The 26635-nt window shown below is 36.4% G+C and overlaps 6 protein-coding genes across 7 annotated transcripts; 5 read left to right on the top strand and 1 right to left on the bottom strand.

The window, feature by feature from the left end:
- Nucleotides 1-205: 205 nt before the first annotated feature.
- On the top strand, nucleotides 206-4131 carry LOC105640309 (plant intracellular Ras-group-related LRR protein 9). The gene is made up of 3 exons (XM_012224592.4): nucleotides 206-1163; nucleotides 2740-2906; nucleotides 2981-4131. Exons 1-3 carry the CDS (start codon nucleotides 429-431, stop codon nucleotides 3621-3623), a joined length of 1545 nt encoding a protein of 514 aa, XP_012079982.1. The 5' UTR covers nucleotides 206-428; the 3' UTR covers nucleotides 3624-4131.
- Nucleotides 4132-6443: 2312 nt separating this feature from the next.
- On the top strand, nucleotides 6444-9507 carry LOC105640308 (protein DETOXIFICATION 16). Its single transcript, XM_012224591.4, has 8 exons — nucleotides 6444-6755; nucleotides 7393-7937; nucleotides 8049-8135; nucleotides 8234-8290; nucleotides 8396-8634; nucleotides 8708-8826; nucleotides 8950-9036; nucleotides 9134-9507. The coding sequence occupies exons 1-8, from the start codon at nucleotides 6468-6470 to the stop codon at nucleotides 9200-9202; spliced, it is 1491 nt and encodes a 496-aa protein (XP_012079981.1). The 5' UTR covers nucleotides 6444-6467; the 3' UTR covers nucleotides 9203-9507.
- A 656-nt stretch (nucleotides 9508-10163) lies between these two features.
- On the top strand, nucleotides 10164-12571 carry LOC105640736 (protein DETOXIFICATION 16). The gene is made up of 8 exons (XM_012225131.4): nucleotides 10164-10522; nucleotides 10624-11168; nucleotides 11268-11354; nucleotides 11443-11499; nucleotides 11607-11845; nucleotides 11931-12049; nucleotides 12125-12211; nucleotides 12295-12571. Exons 1-8 carry the CDS (start codon nucleotides 10202-10204, stop codon nucleotides 12358-12360), a joined length of 1521 nt encoding a protein of 506 aa, XP_012080521.1. The 5' UTR covers nucleotides 10164-10201; the 3' UTR covers nucleotides 12361-12571.
- Nucleotides 12572-14613: 2042 nt separating this feature from the next.
- On the top strand, nucleotides 14614-18746 carry NBR1 (ubiquitin-associated (UBA)/TS-N domain-containing protein / octicosapeptide/Phox/Bemp1 (PB1) domain-containing protein). The gene is made up of 7 exons (XM_012224590.4): nucleotides 14614-14841; nucleotides 15740-16791; nucleotides 16896-17019; nucleotides 17141-17392; nucleotides 17500-17649; nucleotides 17745-18311; nucleotides 18457-18746. Exons 1-7 carry the CDS (start codon nucleotides 14818-14820, stop codon nucleotides 18553-18555), a joined length of 2268 nt encoding a protein of 755 aa, XP_012079980.1. The 5' UTR covers nucleotides 14614-14817; the 3' UTR covers nucleotides 18556-18746.
- A 439-nt stretch (nucleotides 18747-19185) lies between these two features.
- Nucleotides 19186-23128, top strand: LOC105640306 (Protein kinase superfamily protein). Of its 2 annotated transcripts, XM_012224589.4 has the most exons (6): nucleotides 19186-20019; nucleotides 20317-20449; nucleotides 20576-20771; nucleotides 21862-21986; nucleotides 22107-22265; nucleotides 22375-23128. In XM_012224589.4, exons 1-6 carry the CDS (start codon nucleotides 19889-19891, stop codon nucleotides 22687-22689), a joined length of 1059 nt encoding a protein of 352 aa, XP_012079979.1. In that variant the 5' UTR covers nucleotides 19186-19888; the 3' UTR covers nucleotides 22690-23128. The 2 variants fall into 2 exon arrangements, 1 of the variants encoding a protein (XP_012079979.1); XR_016318473.1 differs by lacking the exons at nucleotides 19186-20019; nucleotides 20317-20449 and having other exon boundaries at nucleotides 20560-20771; nucleotides 22375-22792; nucleotides 22885-23128.
- A 665-nt stretch (nucleotides 23129-23793) lies between these two features.
- LOC105640305 (pentatricopeptide repeat-containing protein At1g08070, chloroplastic) lies at nucleotides 23794-26101 on the bottom strand. Its single transcript, XM_012224588.4, has one exon. It carries the CDS (start codon nucleotides 26035-26037, stop codon nucleotides 23938-23940), a length of 2100 nt encoding a protein of 699 aa, XP_012079978.1. The 5' UTR covers nucleotides 26038-26101; the 3' UTR covers nucleotides 23794-23937.
- Nucleotides 26102-26635: the final 534 nt, after the last annotated feature.

Here is a 26635-nt window from a genome sequence, read left to right as displayed (position 1 = left end):
GTCTCTAAAGGGAGAGGGAGTAGTACAGAGATGTATTGAATTCTTACAATTTATCCACGAGTCTATCATTATTTATTGTAGTATCTAGATAAAATTGGTAATTTACATTTTGGCCTCCGAACTGAACTGCGACTGAAATCGTTTATTGGTAGCCACTCAATTATTGGGAAAACATTGCAAGTAATTACCTATTCCTAATCCCGAAAAAAGAAACAAATCATATAATGCAATTTGACCAAATCGCCCGTAACCGTAAGTAACGATGTCTGCACTCGCTTCGTTTTCGCCGTCCACGTCAAAACTTCACTGCAGAGTAGTGCAGAGTTTAACCAAAGTAACAAACTAACTGATCGAATCTTCTTCTTCAATAAAAAGCTCCATCCTTCTGCAAAAAATTTCTATCCAGCTACTCTATCCTTGCTCTCAATATGGATCCGAACCCAAAGTCCTTCCCGATCCTTTCCTATGTCATGGCCCGGCTTCCCTCCCTCGGACTCAAAGCCACCTCCACCACCAGCTTCGATATTGAGCAGCCACCTCCACCCGATCCCTCTTCTAGTCAACCTCTGATTGCTTCCCAATTACCTCACCTGACTGACCCGAAAGTCCTAGCTTCTATGACCCGCGCCATCACCGACGTTGCCAACACCCGATCCGTTCTCCAAACCCTCGGCCCTCGCCCTGACCACGAGACCGTGGACACCGCCAGAGTTAAACTTGCTGAAATCGAATCCAACCTCTCGAAACAGCTCGAAGAAATTGTACTCTCTCCCCGGCCGGCCGAAGTCGACAGGCTTGAATGGCGTGCGCACTTGGCGGATAAGGAAGAACAAGCTCGAAAAGCGGCGGAGAAAGAGAGGACTTTGTACAAGACGATATTGCAATTGGACGAGATGCACGACGCGTATGAGAAATTGCTCAAGGATGCGGAGGAACGGTTGGTTAAGATTTACGAGAAGGCGGAGAGTGGAGAAAAGGAAGCGGATGATAAGGAGGAAGTGAGGGAGCGGATGAACGAAGAGGTGGTCGGAATACTCCAAGAGGCTTCCGGAAAAGTGCTGGACAGGGTCGATTTATCAAACCGGACATTGAGAATCTTGCCGGAGGCGTTTGGAAGGATTCAGGGATTGAGAGTGCTTAATCTCTCCAATAATCAACTTGAGGTAGCTTCTTCCCCTTTTATTCTGTTATCATAACTTAGTTTGCTGAAATAGAAGGGGTATAGCTTTATTGTTACCGTCTTAGTCGGTAGATAAACAGATTGAAGCTACGAGTCCTTAGTAAAAGGAGATTACTGGGCACTTGATTTAGGTGCTGCATTATAAGCTTTTAGCTTGGGATTGTGTGCTTTGGTTTTGCATGTGATGTAATTATGATGGTATTTGGAACCAATACCAGTGCAAATTATTAAGGCATATGAATAAAAGGCTCTTGTGAAATTGTATATATGCAGACTTGCAGAGTTTATTTATCTAATCTTGATCTGAGTGTTGCTCTGCAATTCTTTTAGGTGCTGTAGATTGATGTGAGGTTATGAGATTTTAGAAACAAATGTCTTCATGAATCATGCCTGTGCTGCTTAAGTCTTGTTTTAAATGAATTTTTGTAAGAATACACTAATTCTCAGTTCGTTGTTCTGCCTTTGTTCAAACTGGAGTACATTTTGTCGGTGCATATTATATATTTATATTGATATTTAAGTGCAGAAAACTAACAGAAGCTTGGCTGAGTCAATTTGTATACTTGAGATCTTAGAGTTTTGTGCAGGGGGGTTTGTTGGCTGGTACAGAAAGTTTAGGAAAATGGACTTGCTGTGTATATTTCATAATAAATCAAAATCTGATCTTATTACTAAAGTTTATTCATAACAAGCACTACTCCCATTTTTTGTTGGATATTTGTAACCTGCAGTCAAATTGTCCATGTAAGGCATTTAATGAGACCTAGGGGTGGCCAAATTACGGTTCCTGGAACCGGAACCGTCGGTTCCGAACCGGTGGGGACTGGAACCGGAACCAGTGGGAACCGTGAACTGGCCGTTCCAAGGCCGGTTCCAAAATGTTCTCTACTTTTTTATTTTACAATTATTCGATTCACCAGAAAACCGGCCGGAACCGTTGGTTTTGGAACCGTTAAGGAACCGAAACCGGAATCGGAACCGTTTGGTTCCAAACCAGAGCCGGAACCGTCAATTTCCGGTTTGGTTCCGGAACCGGCCGTGGCCATGTCTAATGAGACCCATGTTCTCACAGTTGAACTGCAAAATCCATGAGTTCAGAAATCTCAGTTTGTGGAGGTTTTGTGCCTAATTTCTTCTCAGCTTAATCTTATACTGATGTCTAGAGTTTTTAGATCTTATTATGCAGGCACCAATTCAATTATTGAAACTGATTGATGTTGCATCTGTGGTTTTTCCTTCAGTGGCTTGGAGCATTATAATTTGGAAGAGATCTCTATGTTTCTTCCTATAGAATATTTGTTCTCATATTGTGTTACTGCATTATAGTTAGAAAGTATTTCCATATCTGACTGGGAGGAAAATGTATGGATTTCTATTTCTACTCACTGATGGGTTTTTTAGAAAGAGTGATGCTTGAATCTACTAAATTCCTGTGTGATAGTCTAATTCAAACATATATTTATTTGTTGATCTACTTGTTACAATATATGCATGCATTACCATTTTCGGTGTTGGCTTGTCGATCTTCTTATATTTGGTGACCTTTGCAAGTGGAACAGGTTATTCCTGATTCAATAGGTGAGTTAGAGAATCTTGAGGAGCTCAATCTTGCTTCAAATCTCTTGGAAGCATTGCCTGATTCTATAGGATTGCTGTTTAACTTGAAAATTCTGGATGTCTCCAGCAATAAGCTAGAGTCCTTACCCGACTCCATTTCTCATTGCAGGTAACTATAATTTATACTGATTCATTCTCTGATCAGACATCTGTTTAATTTACTACACATTTTCTATTGTTCAGGTCCTTGGTGGAGTTGGATGTTAGTTTCAACCGTATTACATACTTGCCAACTAATATTGGGTATGAGTTGGTGAACCTTAGGAAGCTGTCAATTCAGTTGAACAAGATTCGTTCACTTCCTAGTTCTATTGGCGAAATGAGATCTCTGCAGCACCTGGACGCTCACTTCAATGAGCTTCAGGGCCTTCCACTTTCATTTGGGAAATTGACAAATCTTGAGATCCTCAATTTGAGCAATAATTTCACTGACCTGATAGAGCTTCCTCACACTTTTGGTGATTTGACAAACCTTAAGGAACTTGATCTTAGCAATAACCAGATTCATGCTCTGCCTGATACATTTGGCCGGCTTGATAATTTGACCAAATTGAACTTGGACCAAAATCCCCTTGTGATTCCACCGCCAGAAGTTGTGAAGGAAGGGGTTGAAGCTGTCAAGATTTTCATGGCCAAGAGGTGGCTTGAAATACTGGTGGAGGAAGAAAGGAAGAGCATGCTTGAAGTACAAGAGCAAACACAGACTGGGTGGTTGACACGGAGTACATCCTGGTTGAAGAATTACGCCACAAATGTTACTGAAAATGTTTCAGGATTACTAAGTCCAAGAAGTCCCAGAGACCCTTGTCTTGATCAGCAGCTATGAATTCCTGGTCCTACGATATTTTGGTTTGTCTCCTTTCACTAAATACCATGTACACCTCATGAAGGATGCTGAGGTGGATTTTCTGCTTCTATTGCAATTGTTTTGTTTCTTCATGCTGCAATGATGCCAGCTAGAAAAAGATGAAAATCTGACAAAGTTCCGTTTGCTTCTGTTCACATTCCTGGGAATGACAGTTTTGCAGAGCAAATAAACAGGTATTTTTACCCTTTTTTTTTTTTTCCTTTAGATAACTTGGTCTGATTGTCAAGGATTTTATAGTTGTACGTCAAATGAACTGGAGTTTGGATAGTCATTATCTATCTTATGTAATTATTTTGTATGGAATAGATATAACTTGTAAGAAGTCTCTCTCTCTCAGTCCATGCAATATTGTCTGAGCCAGTGGATACTGTAGTGTAGGCTTCTTTTATGATTGAACTTTAGAATAATCTGTTTATTGCGAGACAACACCTGAAAATGTAAAAAAAAATATGGTGCATTTTTTTGACTTCCCGTTTCATAGTGTGTGTATCTTTATTTATTGCTCCATTTCAATGAAACATGCATTAATTTTACAATTGAAAACCTAACTTAATATATATTTAAAGAAGTTTTTAACTTAACAAAAAGGAATCTAAGTCTAATGTATTTGATAAAAACTACATTAAATATGTTTATTTTAACACAGAGGGTGGCTCTTGTGTTGCTGATATGATCCGCTCTAACCCCAGCTATCTGATCCAATCCAACCTGGTGGATTTAGAGATATAATGGATTATGGATATGGTGGATCATGAGTTGAGTTAGATTCCACCATCTTTGTAATTTACGAGTTGATATAGATTACTAGATAAATCTGCAGATTGCTAAAGAATTATAACTCAACCTCTGGAGTTAATAATTTAATAATTCAATAATTGATTGATTATTTCATATTACTAATTTATATATATAATTTTGAGAGCAACAACAGTAGTTACACAAATCAGACTTGAAAGGCATCGATCCTTCGAGAGTGTCATAAATAATTATTATTCTGTTTATGAATATCGATTCTTTTAACAAAGTACTGTAACTGTAATTGGTAAAGTAGAAGTTGAATGTTATCATAAGTAACTTTGTCATGGAGTGATAATTAATCCCTGAGTTGAAAGCTTATTGATTCTCGAGTTGATGATTAAGATTATATATAGTGATTTAGATGATCTAATCAGAGAGCTTAGGAAATAATTGATGTTCAAAACTTTCATTTTCACCTTTGACAAAATGTCAAACCAACTCCAGCGTAATAAGGAATTAATTAAGACGTCCTTTTTCTTTGTTTAGCCTTATTGATCTACAATTAGACACAGACACATTAGCAGTAGGTAATCAAAACAAATATGATGATGGGAGATTAAATACAAATAATTATTCCAAAAGCTTCGACACATTATTGGAGCTAAGGTGGTTCGGAATTCGGAGTAGTTGTGAGCTGTAAGCACCACTATTTCCAGAGTTACTGATGTCCTCATTTCGAGGAAGATGACCCCTCTAAGTCGGAAAGCAAGGGTCTCTTTCTTAGCTTTCTTTCTTCTTTTTCTTTCCCTTTATACTCATCTATATCAGAAGCGAGAAAGCGAGCAGCAATCTGAAAAAACCCCTTTCTCCTTTTCATAATACCCACACAGGAGGACCTAACTCAGTACTGAGGGGCGCCAAATGATAATAGAAAACGAAAAAAGTAAAATTGAAGAGGTGAAATATGGATTCTTTTTCAATATACATAAAATTCAGAGGAGAAAATTTGAATTTCAGTGAATTTTGGTGAACAGAGATAAATATTTTAAAAAAAAAGTATAAAATTTAGAGGAAAATTTTCAATTTTCAAAAGTTTGGAGAGTGATGTATATCAAAAAAAGTAATTTGACTAATCTAATGTATATGAAAAAAATAATGCGTATTGTGTATATATTTATTCTCTTTGAATATTTCAAAAATATATATTGAACTCACATTATGATTTATATATATATTTTACAAATGAAATCAAATCACTAATAACTCATCGAATCATACTTATAGATCTATTTGGACATAATAAAATAGTTAATAATATAAATCAATGGACAGTTGAATTAAAAATGAATAATAATTTCATACAAATTTTACTTGCAAAATGCAGAGTCAATGATTTAATATTTGGAGTTGCCATTGAATACCACTTAGGCTCATTGTAGAGACACTGAATTGAAAGTGCATATAAAGCTTGAAGTTGAAGAGTATGATCACCAGCAGCCATGATTATGCTGCAACAAAGAGAGGAAAAAAAAAAAAAAGGAAACCATCAAGCAGGAAGGACCGGAGGAGAAAGAAAAACAAGTCCGGGATTGACTAAAACGGCGGTGCATATACGTTATCAGTGAAACAAAAGAAAACAACGGGATTAGGGTTTTCGAACATGTTGTGCCAAAAATCTTTAACGTTTTCTTTAATCAATTGGTAAATTGAAGACATAGTAAACTTTTGTCCATTTGTGATGCTTAAAATTTTGGTTTTAGCAGAAACAACTAACAAATGGATGATTATTTGGATTTATCTTATAAATTTGCTTTTCAAATTTTTTTTTTTTTTTTTTTTTTTTGGTAGAGGTTGAGTTTTATTTTTCAATTTATTGTTAATTACTATTTAAATATACAAAAATTATATATATATAAAATAAGTTGTGAATCACACTATTTCTATTTTGTTTTACTTTATTAATCATTTTGAGCGTTACATATTCAACGTCTTGCTCCTAAACTGAAAATATATATACTCTTTATGGATACACCTCAGGTTTCAAGTTAAAAAACAAATAAGTGGATGGATCAAGAGGACTTGATGAAAAGTTCTATTGAACCCCTTCTCACTCCAAACGCAGAAAATGGCAGTCATAATGCTACCAATTACAAATATTTCTGTTGCAAACCAGAGATAATCGCAGAACTGAAGAAGCAAATAATCTTAGCAGGACCTCTAGTACTTGTCAGTTTCTTACAATACAGTCTACAGATGATATCTGTAATGTTTGTGGGTCGTCTTGGTGAGCTCTCTCTCTCAAGTGCTTCAATGGCTACTTCATTTGCTGGAGTTACTGCTTTTGGTTTTATGGTAAGACTTACCAAGTTCAAGCTTCTCTCTATTGTATTATTCCTATATCTTCATTCATTAATATGTAGTTTAATTCTCAAATCTCATGGCCTTTTCAACATCTGCTTGCGATCAGAGCGTTACATTTACATTTAGATTAAACATAAAAAAATATTCATAAATATTTTATAACTCTCTCTTTTTCTTATATTTATAATGTAACATCATTCTATCAATTCAAGTTTTCGGTTTGTACAGTAGAGAGGAGGAGAATCCAATTTCAATCAATATATATCAAAGTCAAAGATTTTCACTCATTATTATATTAAGCATACAGTATTATTTTACATATTTCTTTCAATAATAATAAATAATAAAAAAAACCATTTAATATGTCTGGAAGTAACTGTAAATAACCCATACCCTTCCTTCTTCTACATTATAAAGAAAAATGTCAGCATCTCAATTAAACGTGGTCGGTTGCCTTATTAATTAAGCTATTACATTAACTGCTATGGTGATCTTATTAATGAAGCTGATGCTTTACAGCAGCAACTAATAAAAATTAAAAATACAAGGTAATATTAGACAAGTTTATTAACTTTCTATGATTACTGATTTATATGAAAAATCTTTGGATTCTGTTGTACATGACTAGCTCGGAATGGGAAGTGCACTAGAGACGTTGTGCGGGCAAGCCTACGGTGCGAAACAGTATCATATGCTTGGCGTACACATGCAAAGAGCAATGCTAGTTCTTTCACTTACGAGCATTCCTATATCATTTGTTTTGGCCAATACAGATAAGATTTTCAAAATTCTAAAACAAGACCCACAAATTTCACTCCAGTCAGGAATATATGCACGATGTTTAATTCCTGCAATCGTTCCATATGGTCTTCTTCAGTGCCAACTAAGATTCCTACAAACCCAGAGCAATATTTTGCCATTAGTGTTAAGTACTGGCGTCACAAGTTTAGTCCATGTTTTTCTATCTTGGACATTCATCTTTCGATTGCAATTAGGCAATATAGGGGCTGCTTTGTCTGTTGCTGTCTCTTATTGGATCAATGTGCTTATTCTTGCAATGTACATCAAGCTTTCTCCTACATGTCAAAAGACTTGGACAGGTTTTTGTTCAGAAGGAGCTAAAAATCTGCTTAGTTTTCTTAAGTTAGGAATACCTTCAGCTCTAATGGTTTGGTAAGTTTAACTTCATATATTCTTTTAAAATTTTTTTCCTACTGTCATGTTTTTGCATTATTTTTATTTCTGTATAATCTAACAGTTAATTTTTTCTGTAAAATATAACAGCTTGGAATTCTGGTCATATGAGTTTTTAGTTTTTATGTCAGGTCTGCTTCCCAATCCAAAACTAGAATTGTCAGTGATGTCCATTAGGTTAGTGACATCTAAATTGAATATTTAGATAGGATTTGAATTTTTGAGAAGAAATTCAATTCCATTTCCAATTTTCTAATCAAGTCACAATTCTGCAGCCTGACAACAAGTTCTTTAATATTCAGAATCCCATATGGTTTTAGCAGTGCTGTCAGGTAACTACACAAACCCATGTATATATCTAGTAACGTTGCCTGATTAGCAATATTAATTATAATTAATGAATTCTTTTCCTGTTATTCTCATTTTGGTGCGTAAAGCACAAGAGTTTCGAACGAATTAGGTGCTGGAAGACCTGATGCTGCGTATTTGGCAGTAAAAGTTGTGATACTATTGGCAGTGACGGAGGGATTGTCACTCAGTTTAATTTTAGTTACGGCGAGAAACGTTTGGGGGTACTTGTACACCAATGAAACACAAGTAGTGACATATTTAGCATCTGCAATGCCAGTGCTTGCCACATCCAATTTCATGGATGGGATGCAGGCTGTAGCTTCAGGTTCAACTCTTACTTGCATTTTTGTTTCAGAACTAATTAATATTTATTTATATCTATTTAAATTTGACTGCAGGTACTGCTAGAGGTTGTGGTTGGCAAAAGATTGGTGCTTATGTAAACTTTGGAGCTTATTACTTTGTAGGGCTTCCTTGTGCTATAGTATTAACATTTGTCTTCCATTGTCGAGGAAAGGTAATGGAGGAAATATAAAATAAGGGGATAAAAATTGACAGGATTCGAACTTGATTTCTCCAGTAATAGTGATACAGGCACTCGACTATTACTGAATTACTCTTGATTTCTAAATTTTTGTAGGGACTTTGGATGGGAATAACATGTGGAAGTTTCTTGCAAGCAATTTTGCTATTAGCCATTACGATGCACACGAATTGGGAGCAGGAAGTACATGAAAATCTTACCCTTTAAACACATCTATAAGTTAACTACAATTCACAAGTCCTATTTTTTACCTAATTTTCATGCGTTTACAATTTCTCAGGCAAAGAAGGCTAGGGACAGGGTATATGGTTTCAATATCCCAACAGACACGACACAACAACTAGTTTAGTGAGTGAGCAAGAGCTCAAGACGTTTTGAAAGCTAATTCAGTGAATCCTGAAAACGCATTTTTCTAATTTGATGTAATGGTCTGCAATCCCTTCTAAACGTTTCTTGGGGAATCATGACCCAAGAACTAGCCATCACCGCTTGCATGGTTAATTTGATGCAATGGCCTGTTATAAATGACAGTGGTTCATAAATATGAAGTGACTCCAAATGAGGGCCCTCGGTTTGTCTTGTAAAACAATTAATAGGCTGTTTTTTAGTGTAACTACCTAAATGGCCCAATAAATGAGTTTGAATTCAAAGTAATTGAACGTATTGACACAATGCAAAATTTTCTAAGCATATATTTATTTATTTTTTTTCCAAAATTTGTTCTTTTTTCTTTTTTTTTTCTAGATTATATTGTTGCAAACCTAAACATTTTTTCCCGTTTTTTATGAACTTTTAAGCGCTATGCACTATACAGTTACTAAGCATATGTCACGCTGAGGTCCATTCCTTGGGAATGAGAAGAACAGAAAACAAAGCATATATGAAGTTATGATTTTTATTTTATTTTATTTTATATGATGAAACTCTCTTAATTAGTTTGCCCTTTTTTTATTTTTCTTTTATTTTATATGAATCAATGAATTTATTAAGTATGATACTTTGTGATATTAAAATGTTACCATCCATAGTATATTTGATCAAATACAAAATGGAAAAGTCCATTTCTCAAATCAAAAAGTGAAACGAACAACATAGTTTTAGGAATTCTTTTTTCATATATAGTTAAACGCTTTACATGCAGATTTCTTCATAAGAAAGCAATTTGCACTTTCTTCCCCAAATGCATCACCTTTTGTAACTGACATCACATGTTTTGTTCATGAACCTAAACTCAACCGAAAAGGAAGATATGTAGTTGACTCCTAGACGTTATAATCAATTCTTATATTGGCAAATCAAACATTTCTTTCAATTGTGTCTTATACTATTCTCTCTACTTCCCAAGTCAATGGACACCAAATTAGATATTATGGATACTCAAGAATCTAAGCCTAGTACTACTCTTGAATCCACTCAAATTTCAATATCAGAAACTGGTCTTGAAACCGGTACTAATTTAAGTTTAACCCAGAAAACAAATGGCAAAGCTGGGATAATCGCAGAGATAAAGAAGCAAATGCAGCTAGCTGGGCCTTTAATTATTGTTAGTTTCTTACAGTTTAGCATGCAAATGATATCAGTCATGTTCGTTGGCCATCTTGGAGAGCTCCCTCTTGCAAGCGCTTCAATGGCTGCTGCATTTGCTGGGGTTAGCGGTTTTAGTTTGATGGTAGGTTGTTTTTTCGCCTCCAACTTACGTATGAGATTATTATACTCGGCAACACTATTTTGTGTTTAAAATTTTGACTGAGACGTTACATGCTTGAGCAGTTAGGAATGGGAGGTGCATTGGAAACATTTTGCGGACAAGCTTACGGAGCAGAACAGTATCATATGCTTGGTGTACACATGCAAAGAGCAATGCTTGTCTTTATGCTCATGAGCATACCAATATCATTCCTGTGGGCTTTTACAGACAAGATTTTAGTAAGCCTTAAGCAAGACCCACAAATTTCATTTCAAGCAGGAGAATATGCTAGGTGGTTAATACCAAGCATTTTCCCTTACGGTCTCCTTCAATGCCAAGTTAGATTTTTACAAACACAAAATAGCACATTGCCTTTGATGATAAGTACAGGAATTACTAGTGTTTTCCATGTCCTTTTGTGCTGGAACCTAATCTTTAGATTCCAATTAGGCAATCGAGGTGCAGCCTTGTCCAATACAATATCCTACTGGACTAATGTGTTTATTTTGGCTTGTTATATAAAATTCTCTATTTCTTGCCGAAAGACCTGGAAAGGTTTCTCTAAGGAGGGCACGAAAAATCTCTTTACCTTTGTAAAGTTAGCTGTGCCTTCAGCTCTCATGTATTGGTGAGTCTGTTTCCTCTTCCATATAGCAGAATCATTAATGATTTGTTTTTAAGTTACATTAAAGCGAGCTTAACCTTATTTCTCTCTAATATCAATCAGCTTGGAGTACTGGTCATATGAGTTTTTGGTTCTCATGTCAGGCCTTCTTCAAAATCCAAAGCTGGAAACATCAATGATGACAATCAGGTTCGCTCGAGACAACTTCTGTAGTACTGAACTAAAAATATAATTAGAATAATGTCCTGACAACCCTAATTCTAATCATTTTTGACAGCCTTAATACAATGGCGGTGATCTTTAGAATCCCATTTGGTTTGGCTAGCGCAGTTAGGTAAGCACAGTTTAAACATAAATTAAAGCTGAAAACTTTTCCCAGTTAACATCTGCAGGACATGTATTTGATTGTGATCCACTTTTTGCTCTTTTGCTCAATTAAAGCACTAGAGTTTCAAATGAACTAGGTGCAGGTAAACCATATGCTGCGCGTCTTGCAGTATATATTGCACTATTCTTAGCTGTTGTAGAAGGTCTGTCGGCAAGCTCAATTGAAGTTGCAGCTCGACATGTATGGGGCTATTTGTACACAAATGAAAAGGAAGTAGTGAAATATATTGCATCAGTAATGCCAGTGCTTGCCATTTTCAACTTCATGGAAGGAATCCAAGGCGTACTCTCAGGTTCTTTTAGCTTAATTTCATCATTTTGTTCTTGGTTTGCTATTTTAATTGTTAAATACATAGTTGGTTTCAATTTGTTGTACAGGTTGTGCAAGAGGGTGTGGATGGCAAAAGATTGGTGCATTGATAACTCTAGGTGCTTACTACTTTGTTGGCCTTCCTTCAGCTGTCGTTCTGACTTTTGTGTTCCATTTTGGAGGAAAGGTAAAGATACTAATTATTCAAAATTCTATTATGTTCCTATCAGATATTCTCTGATTCTGTTTCCCAATTTTACAGGGACTTTGGATGGGAATTACGGCTGGAAGTGCTCTACAAGCCGCTTTTCTTTTACTTATTACCCTGCGGACAAATTGGGAGAAGCAAGTAAGAATTAATAAAATCTTGCACCTTTGTATTTAAATGTAGTTATTATATGCTTCTTATATTCTTTAATTTGATGTCATCAGGCCAGTAAAGCCAAGGACAGAGTATCTGCTTCAAGTATTATTCCAGAAGAAATGGCCTCAGCTTGATGTGTCATAGAAGATTATTGTGGAATTTATCTCTTTACAATGTATGCTAAATGCATTCTCTTTTTTATATGTAAGAGAATTGCAATTATTTATTGATTCTTTCAATTAAAACAAATAAAATATGAAAGACAAGTAGGAAACACAAGTAACATTATATTTATGCTAAATCATTGTTCAATGTTCATAAGAACAGCAACGATTTTGGGATTCATTGACTATTCTGCCCTTTTAATAAATGGGGTTCAATAATTAGACACCTAGTTACTGCTTAATTAGACACTTAACCCGACTTTCAAAAAAAAAATTTTAATTACAGAGTAACGGACCCACTCTCCATGTGCATGCACATGCTCTCCAATCCTAACATCTCCACCAAATGACTAATCAATCAAATTAATTAATTAAAGCACCCCCACTTTAATTAAGGAAAGCTCCTTCTTCTTCTCTCCTCCTTCCTGTGTTTCTTCCTGATATCACATGATCAATTCCAAGACATGATAAACCTGTCTGGATCATCATCAACTTCCAGAACAACGTTGTTGTTCTTCTTTACTGTCTTGTTTACTTTCTGGGTTTTTATGCCTTCTACTAGCAGCGCCACTAACTGGCCATCTTTCTCTGCATCGACTCTCTGGGTTGTTGGGATGCTGTTGATGTCAACTTTGGTTGTCGTCGCAGCCCGTGCCACCGTGTTAGCATGGATCACAGTCCTAGTGCTGCTAGCCTTCTCCGGCAAGCGACGACGCGTGCTAGTTCAACAGGGCAAGAAGATCTCCACCGATGTTGTCTTTTTCTTGTTTAAAGGTTGTGCTTAAAGACGATACCTAGTTAAATTACTGCTTTAGCCCTTGCATCTAGGCATTATACAAATATATACGGTTTTCTTTTTCCTTTCGGTATTATATCTTTTTTGTAGATGAAAAGACATACTGTTGTTTTTTTTCCTCAATGATTACATAATTTACAAATATACTTTTTCATATATATTTAAAATTTTCTGCCTCATTAAATTTTTATAGCTTTCAATTTCTTTTAACGAGAGATGGGTATTATTTTTTTTATTCATTAGCAGGCTTGATAAAGAAAAATCATTGGGACTATATATTATGTTGAACTTTTTTCTTAATTTGCTAAATTGATGAGATTTTTTATAATCAAAATGATTATTTTGAATTGAAAATCTCTTAAAAAAAACTAATAAAATCACAATTGATAAGAAAATATGTTATAAAACTATGTAACTTTTTTTCGGGTGCCATCACAACAAATTGATAAATTATGATGTAATTGCAGTTAGATTGATAAATTTAAGATATAAATTGTATTATTTGAAAATTTTAGAGTAAAATTGATAATTATAACATTATTCAATTCTTTAATTATTACCCTCCTTCATTTACTTTTATCCTATTATTTTTTTACACAATAATTAAAAAATAATTAATTTCTGCATAATAATTGAGAAGTAATTATATCTAATTTGGCTATATTATACTTTATATCATGCAGTTACTCAAATTTCAATAGTTATTTCTCTGTTAACAACTCCTTGCCCAAACATAAACAAACTAAAGGGGTCAAATACTACGATTTTACACTGACACTTGCCATAGCTGGTCTCTACTATGAAGAGTGCAATTGTAATTAGTAGATAAATTCAGGGTATATTTTATTATTAAGCGGTATTTTAGCTGCGTTGATTATTGAATCTTAAATTTGTGATAAAACCGAATAAAAAAGTTAAGATGATGGGCTTTTTAAAGATCAGAACCATGGGCTTCAATCCGCGGGCTATTTTGCAATACTCATAACTTATTTATGTACTTAATAAGCCGATGACGTGTCCGATAGATACCGCAACTCCTAACCACGTCCATCTAATCGATTCCTTAATCAAATCCGTTAGCTTTCTCGATAAGAAAACAACAGAAGCTTTCTTAATAAGAAAAAAAAAAAAAGAAAGAATACAGGCTCCTTTTCATTTTGTATGTTTATTATTTTTTTTAATCTTAAAATAATTATAAAATTTTTAAATTTATATATTTAATTAAATTATTTTTTCCATGAAAGACATTTATTAATATTAAGAATAAAAAAATAAGATAATTTTTATTTATTAATTGTTTAATATATATATTTTGTGAAATCGTATGAATAAAATGGAATGAAAAAAATAATAAATATATAAAAGAAAAAGAATAGTATTTTTCTTCCCCAGCAAGCCAATTCGTAAAATATAAATACTGATATATCCACTCAACTCGCCTTAGCGAAGTTTCATAACTCGTTTTTTAACGCCAAAAGCGGCTTACAGGTACGCTTGAAGTGCGACTCTCCCAAAATCAGACTCTTACGATTCTATCGTTCGCGATTTGAACTATTATTAGACTAGTTAGGGTTAGGGTTTTCTCAGTTGGATTTTGCGCGGCTCACTGGAACGCGTTTTTTGTTGAAGCTATGGAGTCTACTTTGGTGATCAAGGTCTGTCTTCTTCTCCTTTTCCTTTTGGTTGATTATGGCTTTTTTACGCTTTATGATGGGAGGGAAATAGAGTTGGAGTTTAATATTTTGGGTCTTCTGTAATTTGGGATCGTTGGCTTGTTTAACTTTGTTTTTGTTTCTAGCTCGTTTGTTTGTTTAGTTGGCGTAAGGGTTTTGATGGATTTTATGGTTTTGAGTGCTAATTTCATTGTGGCGTTTGTTTTTGTTACACGGAATACTGTACTTTTTTTTTTGGGGGGGCCGGGGGGGGGGGGGGGGGGGGTGGTGGTGGTGTTCAAACCCTCCTGAATTCGTTGCTAATTACGCTTTGTCGAATGGAATCTTAAAGGCTTTTCTTTTTTGTTGTATCATTTCCTGATGATAGAGGACATAAGACACAAGTCGTAGGATATAAGGAAAATATTTACTAGAAAGATTCAATTCGTAGGCTTAAGTGGTTGTGTTGTTTTCCATTTTTTGCACTAGCAATCTGGACTAGTTTCTGTTTAGTAGCTCTACAAAAATTTTTTCTTTTTCCTGGGTTTTATTATTTCCAGCACTTCAGCAACAGGGTGCTTAATAAAATGACTTGCCTATTTCAAAACCAGTCCATGGTCTTTTAAGCTACGTGTTATATGGACGGGCAATGATCATTCGCTTATTCTGGAAAATCAGTCCGTTTTTAGATTTTTATGTAGTTTTTCCTTTTGTAATATGATTACTTATTTCGGATTTTCCTTCAATTTATTTGTCTCCTTACATGTTTGTTCACTGCTTAGTTCTAAATGCTCTTTATATTTTTCCAGTTGTTTTGGTGGATGATATGATATTATCAATTAGAATCCCACTTGTATACTCTAATGTAAATTATTCAAGTCCTTTGATTTTTTCCCTTCAGGTTAAGTATGGTGATACACTTAGGCGTTTCAATGCTCCTGTTAATGAGAGTGGACAGCTTGATATCAGCCTGGATGGACTAAGGGCGAAGATTCTTGGTCTCTTTAATTTCCCTCTGGATGCTGATCTTGTTCTTACTTATGTTGACGAAGATGGGGACTTAGTGACACTTGTTGAGGATGATGACCTGCTTGATGTGATGAAGCAACGCCTGAAATTTTTGAGGGTTGATGTACAGCTCAGAAATGATAAATCTGGTAAATCTTATTCTAAATCCAGTGGTAGTTCTACCCCAATGAGATCTCCTCGAGTCCATAGTCCAATGTCAAGCATCAATGCTGGTGTGGCTGATTTGCTGAAGTCTGTGCCAGAGCCACTGCGAGAGGCTGTCTCAAAAGTGTCCCTTGATTTGGCCTCAAAGCTTGGCTGTTCCAATCCTGCAGTTGTCGAGCTTGTTGACTGTTTATCAAAAATGTCCCAGTCCTTGTTGATTCCAGCTCAACAGTTTTGTGTTGCTGAAAGTTCAAGCACTCAAACAGGTTCTACGAGAAACCTCGTGGCTTCAGCAGTGACTACTGTACCAAATGCTGCCAATGATGAGACTGGTCAGAAAGTGAGGATTGAAAATGTGACTAGAGGTGTGGGTGTGCCTGTCAAACCACCTGTCCCTTCTCCTGTTGATCTGAATCTGGATCCTCCTTGTGATTCCAGTCTCTTTCCCTTTGGACACGTAAACAATATTTTACGAACTCCCAATGGTGATGACAGGAAAGAAACTAAGAAACACAATGCTGTTCAAGTGGCTGAAGAATCCATGAAAGAATTACCCGCATTCCCTAGTGCTAATGATTCAGCATGGCCTTTTGGTAATGAGTGTCCATTTAGTGGGATGCCTGTGGCAAATGACTCATCAGTGCCTCCTACTATACTATCTCGAATTAATTCACTTAGGAGGAGCAGTGGACGAAATGATGTCATGGTTTTCCATAGAGGTGTTCAGTGTGATGGTTGTGGGGTTCATCCAATTACAGGACCTCGGTACAAGTCTAAAGTGTAAGGAACGTGTCTTCAAGATTTGTTGTGATTGGTTCCTCGCATTTACGTTGTCAAATGTTGACATAATCCCTTTTTTTTTTTTTTCCTTTTTGTTTGTGCAGAAGAGAGGATTATGATCTCTGCAGCATATGCTTTGCTCAAATGGGTAATGAAGCTGATTACATCAAGATGGAAAGACCAGTGTCTTACAGACATCCCCGGTCATTCAAGGGGTTGCATGATCCTGTATATAGACTTCTACACTTTATTGACATATATGTGCTTGGTTACTATAATCAATTACTTAAATCTTTACTCACCCATGGTATTTTCCCCTCCTCCCCCCTTTTTTCTCCTAAAATCACAGAATCACTGGGTTTTTCCCCCATCAATATCACCTATCCCACGACATTGTGGAATGAAGTCAGCTCGATCTAAGCTGGACAGTCGCTTTATTTTGGATGTGAATGTTTTGGATGGTACTATGATGGCTCCATGCACTCCCTTTACCAAGATTTGGCGGATGCGCAACAGTGGCAGCATTGTTTGGCCTCAGGGATCAAGGCTCGTGTGGATTGGGGGAGACAGATTCAGTCAATCAGATTCTGTCGACTTACAGGTACGTCTATTTTTCATGATGTTGCCAATTTTTTCCTTATATTTCTTTCCTTTTCTGTATTTGTTGGACTTGTGTCTTCATTTAGCCGTTTCATGATTCCTTCCTAGATCCCTGTGGAAGGTATCCCTGTCGATGGGGAACTTGACATTGCAGTTGATTTTGTTTCACCTGGATTACCTGGCCGATATATTTCATACTGGAGGATGGCAAACCCATCTGGCATAAAGTTTGGACAGCGTGTCTGGGTTCTTATCCAGGTATTTTCAACTTCTGTATACCCCTAGTGGTTTTTTAGGTTTGGCTGTGTCTCTGCGTGTGTGTTTAATATGACCACAAATTTTTGTTATTGCAGGTTGATGCTTCCATGAAAGATCTGGTTTGTGATGGAGTTCAGGGGTTGAACTTGAATTTGCCCCCTAATTGCAGTGGCTCTAAACACCCTGAGATTATAGATGTGAATGTTCAGCCTGTTGTCGATAGTGGTTTTGCAGAGCCTTGCAATTTTACCACAGTTTCAGTGCCAATAAAGCCGACAGTTGATGTTGAACAGCCTAAGAATGACCAGGAGTTGAATTTCCCCACAAATGATGCCTTGTTAGTTGGTGAAGCTGTTGCAACTCCTGCACCTCCTCATGTCTCCTCTTCTGTGTCATATCCGATTATTGACTTATCTGAAACAGCCCTGGTTGGGCCATCAGAAGCTCCTCTTGCTGTGGATGTCCGACCTTTATCTGACGATGTCAATGTGAAGGAGGCAATTGAGAAGTCTCTTCTCAAGGAACTTGAGGATATGGGCTTCAAGCAGGTTGATTTGAACAAGGAGATCTTGAGGATGAACGAATACGACTTAGAGCAGTCGGTTGATGCCCTCTGCGGTGTTTCTGAGTGGGATCCAATTCTTGAAGAGTTGCAGGAGATGGTAAATTTTTCTATCGACTAAATTGCAATCTCATTTTTAGATGTCCAGAGTCGTCTTTCTTTTACCTCTGTTTCTTAGTTAAATTATATTAAGCTTTTGCAGGAGCAGAGACTTACCGTTTGTTGTTGCTTTATTGTGGCTGCAGGGTTTCTGCAACAAGGAAATGAACAGGAAGCTGCTGAAGAAGAACAATGGGAGTATCAAGCGTGTGGTGATGGATCTCCTCACAGGAGAAAAGGATTAATCTGATGCGCCTACTCCCTGCTTAAATAGACTTTTTGTTATAATTATATCAGGATTTGAATGGATGTGTTTGCTTTTCTTTATGCTTCAGAAACTGCTTGTGGTAATTATATGTAATTAGACTTTTTAGCAGTAAACATAAAATTTGGAATAAAATTTCCTATATAAATATATAACTTGTGTTCATTATCAGTCGACCTTTGGATTTTTCACTAGCTGTATTGTGAGACTATATCGATATTATGTAATTTGTGGTTCTCTCCTTACTGGCGCTTCTACAATTAGGTCTCCTATAATTGTGCAAGCCATTTTGGCACGCAAGTCAGCTGTGGGGCTTTGATTGAGTACGTTTTTTTGGTCTGTTTGTGGTCCTTTTTTGGATTGGAGTTATATCCTGTAGGCAAATTATACTTGTTTAACTTAATCCAGTGCCTCCCTATCTCAAGTTCTCCACATTATGTATTAAAAAGCCTTTAGTTCCCTTAAGATGCACAAATCTTTGTAAAAGAAACGTCGATGGATAAATTACAGTTTACTATAAAGCAGCAGAAGGAAAAGAGGCATTGGCAAAAATTGGAGAAAGAATAAAATTTAATTTCTATTCTATTCCACTTCCATGTGCTGTTGCATAGTTAATGGCTCCCACAAGACTTTATTATAATAATTCAAAAAATATCTCCTCGATCATCTCTCTCTCTCGCTCCAGTATGTAGTCTGTACTTTATTGAGCACAGACTCAACCTCTTCCATGATTTTGTCTGTAGATCAAAGGTGAGGCTCTGCACCACAGAGATTAAAAATGTTAAAAACCCATCTCTCCATTTAAGTAACTTCTCTAGTGGGGTATAGAATTTTTATGGAAAAGAATTAAAAAATTGTTCTTCAGTTGAAGTTCTGTTGATTGGTTCTCTTACTATTTTCCCCTTTACGGGGAGATGCTTCTCTTCTCCCCATGAATTTGAAAAGAAACCACTTTGGGCTTTGAGCTTCGTTTTGTCTCTGGTTTCTTTCTGTCTCTTCCTATCTTCATTTCTCTCCATTTCACATGTGGGGTTACTTTATTTTTTGCCTTGAAGGGCATGCAAACCATAAATCTGTGATTTTTGATATCTGGGCCTGACTCTTGAGATGTGGTTATTAGCAGAACAAATCACAGAGCAAACAAATCTCTGTTCCATTGTCAGCTTATCCGTTTAACATGTGTGCACGGGTTTTCAATGTTTCTCTTCTTTAAGGTATTGTATGTGATTTTAATATAAAATGATTGGTGAAGTACAAGAGAAGTAGAGTTTCTTCGGAGACATAGATGTTGAATTCTTTCCTTTTTAAGAAACATGGAATCTGGGAGTAGATTTTACTCAACTGACGAGTTCAAATTGGAAGCTAAATGGCTTGTCGATCCAAAGCATCTTTTTGTTGGGCCAAGGATTGGAGAGGGAGCTCATGCCATAGTATATGAGGGAAAGTAAGTTTGCAACTCTTTCTAAAATTATGATTTAATTGGAATCCAAATTCTAAATCTTGATTTCATTGCAGTGACTTTCTGATGCGCTAGCACTTCAACTAGTTAGTATCTTCTGTTTTTTAGTGTTCTTTTATTATTCTCTGTTTTGTTTGTAAAGCTCCAATCTTGATCAATGATAAACTTTTCACTGGATTGCATTTTGGCAACCCAGATAGAGCAATCACTCCTATATTCCAAGTTTTTTCAATTTTTTTATATGTTGCTTTTAACTAATGAACTTGGTTGGATTCCCTTCAGATATAAAAACCAGACTGTTGCCATTAAAATTGTTCATAGAGGAGAAACTCCAGAGGAGATCACAAAGCGAGAACTACGATTTGCAAGAGAAGTTGCAATGTTATCAAGGGTTCAACACAAGAATTTAGTGAAGGTTGGATTTGATTTTCAGACTTTCGTGAGAGTTATATGCTTCATAGTGGCAGAAGATCCAACTTCTAACAATACGTAATAAATCATTGTGTGGTAACACTAAATGTTGAAACTTTTACGTTGACAGTTTATTGGTGCCTGCAAGGAACCTGTAATGGTCATAGTTACAGAGCTTTTACTGGGAGGGACATTGCGGAAATACTTGTTGAACTTGCGACCAAGGTGCTTAGAGACGCGCCTTGCCATTGGTTTTGCACTTGACATTGCTCGCTCTATTGAGTGCTTGCACTCTCATGGGATCATACATCGTGATCTGAAACCAGGTAATCTTTTCATTTCGGTTCTCACATATGATGGAGAAATGGTATGAAGTTAGAAATATACCCTACTATATGGCAGTCAAATTTCATCTCATAGAGATGATCTTAAGAACTACATTTTGTACATGTACATCTAGGACTGTTCAAAATCCAAATCGGGAACCCAGTTTGGATTTTGAACAGTCCTACCTACAATAACTAATAAATATCTATTTTAAATTAATAAAATGGCTAATAAATTAGACTAGCAGGTTTTGCTGGTTGGATTTTGAACAGTCCAACCTCTTACTATTTGCACATTACTAAATCAGTCTATCCGCCCAAGAATACAGCAGGGCTACTGTTATTCAATTTGGACCTCAAGAAACCCATAATTGAATTAGACTCGTGGTTGTAAAAATTTTCATGGATTCTTCTATCTTCAAGAACTGTTGTTTAGTTAAAGTATGTGCTACATGTCGGTGCTTTAAATTATTGCTTCTTATTAGCTGCTCAAAATATCATGAAATGTCATTGGATGGTTTCTCAGCTGATGTTCCATTTATATTTGTCTAAAACATATCATGTGTTGTGCGGGAGCCATGCAATTACCTTCTGAGAGGAATAGGTTTCTGTAGGTCAACAAGCAAAGTAGGCCTACACTCTGTCACTATGGTACCTCATGAAAACAACAATGGATACTGACTATACCTAATCTTGTTTATTGATTTAAGTTCAATTGGTTTTGATGATCATAGCAGTGACAAACAATTACAACAGGTTATAAGAACTCCCTTAGATTCATGTGACTTCTAAATGCCACATTATTTCTTCAAATATTGGGATCAGTCACTCTGTAATTAACTACTATTAGAAACGAAGTTACTGGTTTTCTTTCTTTTCTTCTTTTTTATATTTGCTACATATTCAACCTTCTTCTTGTCGTTTAATTTATGGCCATTGAGTTGACAGCAGTTGTCCTCTGAGATTGTGAGTTTGTCATTTAACTAACATGATTCATTTCTTTTCATGGAGAAGAGGTCAAGAATCTTGAATTGGTTAGAACCGGCATAAAGTTTATTAGGCATTAAAATGAACTTTATTTGTTCTGCAGAGAACTTGCTCTTGACTGCAGATCACAAAACTGTCAAATTAGCAGATTTTGGCCTAGCAAGAGAAGAGTCATTGACAGAGATGATGACAGCTGAAACAGGAACATACCGTTGGATGGCTCCTGAGGTACATCATTAATGGAGGGAATATTTTGTCTTAAAAGAAAAAATTGATCTTTCTCCTTCACTCTTCCTCCTTCTTGATGGTCACTTCTTATGTGTTGCTTGTTTCAATATTTGATGGCAGTTATACAGCACTGTTACACTAAGGCAGGGAGATAAGAAGCATTATAACCATAAAGTGGATGCTTACAGCTTTGCGATTGTGTTATGGGAGCTCTTACATAACAGGTTGCCATTTGAAGGCATGTCAAATCTCCAGGCAGCATATGCAGCAGCCTTTAAGGTAAATATATCCACTCCATTCTTGATTTAGTTATTTGTTTGTCCAAGTCATGATTATGCTATTAAACTATAAACGGTAACTTAAAAGAGAAGGAATTATGCTGTTGCAGAATGTAAGGCCTAATGCTGAAAATGTACCAGAGGAATTGGCTACCATCCTAACTTCATGCTGGAAGGAGGACCCAAATGCTCGGCCTAATTTTAGCCAAATAGTCCATATGCTCCTTAATTATCTTGCTACTATTGCTCCTCCTCAACCAGCTATTCCACGTCGGATTTTCACTTCTGAGAACACCATCTTGCCACCAGAATCTCCAGGTACAAGCTCATTGATGGCAGTGCATGATGAGACTGGGGAAACCCCTAAAGAAAAGATGGGAAACAAGCCGAAAAGTTTCTTCTTTTGCTTCAACCAGTGTTATTAATACTTTAACAGCACAAAATGCAACCTTTGGTTCTTCCTGGGGAGTCAAATGTGATCGGAGGAGCTCGGTAGAGAGCAGGGACTCAGGAGTACATTTTGATACGGTATAAAATATTCACAACATTATTAATTCAAGTCAATGGAGATGTTGCAATGTACTTATAAGATGCTGCTGCTGTATGTACTCACTTTGTAGGATCAGAATGCTGGGAGGATAACTTGTCGTGGAATATAATTTTGGGGTTATGGTATGTTTGATTGAAAAAAGTGAAAGGAGGATATCAACTCCAATTTTTGTAAGAAAAATTAGGGGAAGAGATAAACAGAGGAGCCAAACTCCAGTTCCTTGTAAAAATAAGAGGGGAAAACACATCCCTAATTGTAAATGACGTTTCTTCTTCTTTGGAAGCCAACAAAAGGAGAACTTTAAATTTGGGATAGGTTGCATTACTTTTTCCCACAAACTTGGAAGATCAAATATTTGTATTCATTCTTTTCTCACCCTGTATGGAACCTAACTATTGCCTCTGCACTGCTCTCAGAGACGAAAATTGCAATAAGCAAAAGCCAATAGACTGAACAAACAAACAACGATTAAAATGACAGTCCACAGCAAGAATGGATGAGTTACAATCGGAGGAGAAACGAAAAGGCAAATAATCGCTTAAAGAAGGGTAAAAAATTAAAAATAAGAGGAATCAACACGGACAGAGGAAAAGTCAAAGCAATTGCTTGAGAGGGAAAAAAAAACAGGGGAATCGAGCGAAAACTTATCTGCGTCGAGCGGAAACTTTGCCGATTCTTTTTCTTCGTAACTGAAAATTCATGCTTACTATCCTTGGATTTATTCTAACGAGTTCGGTGCCCTACGAGGACAAAACGGCTGGATAAGGAATAAAAGGAAAGAGAAAGGGAAAAGCTGCGGAAGGTCGCGATTCCATTAATGGCAGCGCTTACTTTTCCAATCCTTTTTTGTCGTGCTTTTCAATTTCTTCCGCCTTGCCATCCCAATTATCAATTTCTAAATTCATACTTTTCAATTCATACGGCCAAATTAATATATTGTACATTTCAATTTTTGAAAACTGATATCCATGAAGTTAGATTCAAGAACCAATAAGAATTATTTTTTTCAATTAATTGGAACCATGTGTATAAACTAAGATCAAACGAATTTCATTTCTAATGGGATACAATCATTGTGGTTTAAAATCCAAGTAAGTTATTGACCAACAAGCAGTATCCAGTTTTACCAGTAGTCGTTGCAGGAACATGAGCCCTCTTTGAAGTGGTGGAAGCGATTTCTATCCCTGACGATAATTTCTCTATTATATACCTTTGATATTATTTTTGTTGCATTATGGCAGTCTGTACATACTCTGAGATTTTTTGATATTCTAATTGTAGTACCAGGAGGAGTTTTAATAAGACCAAATGCAATGGCTAGCTTCTCACTGTGATGAGACACTGCAGTTTCCTTATCGTCTTTCTCTGCATCCAGTCTCGCGTCTGCTATATTGGGAACATATCCAGCTGATTTGATTCGTTCCATCATGTCCTCTGTCGCGCTATAAACTTCCTTCATCCGATATGCTTTTTCTTCTGCTAAAAACTCATAAATCTCTCCGTCCAACTCAATCCAACTACAACCAGGTGTTTTCTTGATTCCCTTCTCTTTCATTTGAGTCCTAGTCCTTATCGCATCTTCCCATCCCCCCGCCAATGCATAAATATTAGACAACAGAATGTAATCCCCACAATGCATAGGCTCCAAACTAACCAGATGTTCTACCACTTCCTTCCCAATCTCAACATTTATATGAGCCCTACAAGAAGCCAGCAATGTTCTCCAAATAACGGCATTGGGTTGGATGGGCATTTCCTTTATGAACTGATAAGCCTCTTCGATCAATGCAGCTCTACCAAGGATATCTACCATGCAACCATAGTGTTCCATCCTTGGTTCAATACCAAATTCTTTACTCATACTGTCAAAAAACTCACGACCCTCATCAACCAGGCCCACATGACTACAAGCAGAAAGAAGTCCAATGAAAGTCACATCATTTGGTTCAACATTTTTTTCCCTCATCAATCGATAGAACTCCAGAGCCCTTTTTCCGTGCCCATTATTAGCAAGACCCTGAATTAGGGCCGTCCATGAGTACACATTTTTCAAAGGCATCACTTGAAACACTTCAATTGCACTATCTACTACTCCGCATTTTGCATAAAAGTCTATTAGTGCTGTTCCTAGTGTGACAGTCAGCTTCATCCTCTTCTTTTTAATATACAAGTGAACCCATTTACCGGTCTCCAGAGCTCCTAGCACAGCACAAGAAGAGAGCACACTCACCATAGTGACCTCGTTGGGTTCCAAATTTGCCTTTTGCATCTTACTGAAAAGAACAAGCGCCTCCTTGCATCTCCCTGCTTGATTATAACCAGAAATCATAGCACTCCAAGCAACGACATCCTTTCCATCCATTTGGTCAAACAAACTCTGTGCCTTATCCACCTCAGCACATTTTGCATACATATCAACCAGAGCAGTAACTAGTTTCTTATTTTCTTCAAGTACATTTGCCCTTATGTACCCTGCAATCCACTCTCCCAATTCTATATCAGCCAATCTGCCACAAGCCGCCAAGACACTGACCAACGTAATATCATTAAACCCAACACCCAATTCCCTCATTTCATAGAATAACTTCACAACATCCTCATAATACCCACTCTTAGCATAACCTGAAAGCATACAATTCCATGCAAAGATATCTCTCTTGGGCATTTGGTCAAACACTTTCCTAGCTATCTTAACTTCACCACAATTTGCATAGACGTGTATCAAGGTGTTTAAAACAAGACAATTAGACCCAAATCCACATTTCACTATCTGGGCATGAATCTGTTTTCCCTCTTTTCTCCAGCGCAATCTAGAACATGCTTTTAGAGTGCAAGCAAAAGTGAATTCATTAAATGGCACTGCGTTTTCGAGCATTTGTTTGAACAAGGTCAAGGCTTTTTGAGGAACTTGCTTCGCTGTAAAGGCCCTTATCATGGTATTATAAGCCGACGAATCGGGATCCTCGATTTTGTCGAAAATGGAAAGCGCATAGTCCATAGTTGTAGCGGGAAGGAGGAGGGCGGCCGATTCGAGTAAGTTCTCGATGACTGTGGGATCCAAGTGGCGACGTGTTTTGAGGAGATGGGCGTGGACTTGGTTCAGGTCTTTGATTGTTTTGCATTGTTTTAAGATTAAGGTTTTTGGGTTCTCTGGAAACTGAGGAATGGTAGTTACAGGAGTGGGGATTTTGTATGGAAAAGGAGGAAGTGTGGTAGCCATCATCCCCTTGCTGTTTGCCTGCTTTGGTTTTGTAAGGTTTGACGGTCAATTAAAACTAAAAGCCACTGTCTATCTATCTATAACGTTATAAAAGTCGAAATGGGTGGTAACATTGGGATAGATAAAATATACTATATATATACACGTATGATTTTCATAATGCGAATTCTCCAATATTTAATTGGCTAAAAAATAAATTAAAATTATTATCTTAAAATAATTTTTAATTTAATTGCTTATATTAGTTACGTATTAAGAATCTAATTTAGATGTTTTATTCAGCCTTAATTAGAAATTTATAATTCTACTATGGAAATTTTTATCCTATAATCCTACATTATATATATATATATATATATTTCCTAATTTCAATTAAAAAAAATAAAGATAAAACAATAATATCTTTTTAAAAATTCTTTTTAGATTGCCCTGGTTATACCAGAACACCTCATACACCGGGAATAAGCAAAAATTTTCCGTATTATAAATAGGTTGACTTGTTTATACTTAATTTAAAGTTCTAAACCCCCACCTAACTTGGCGCCTTGTTATATCAATTGTGTCTGGAATTCCGAACTACCTGCCTTGTTTAGTTCAGAGC

This window comes from Jatropha curcas, chromosome 10, assembly GCF_041381405.1.
Source record: "Jatropha curcas cultivar XTBG-Jc1 chromosome 10, XTBG_Jcur_1.0, whole genome shotgun sequence".
Taxonomy (NCBI): Eukaryota; Viridiplantae; Streptophyta; class Magnoliopsida; order Malpighiales; family Euphorbiaceae; genus Jatropha; species Jatropha curcas.
The sequence above is the reverse complement of the archived record's forward strand: the minus strand, read 5'-3'. Positions and strand labels throughout refer to the sequence as shown.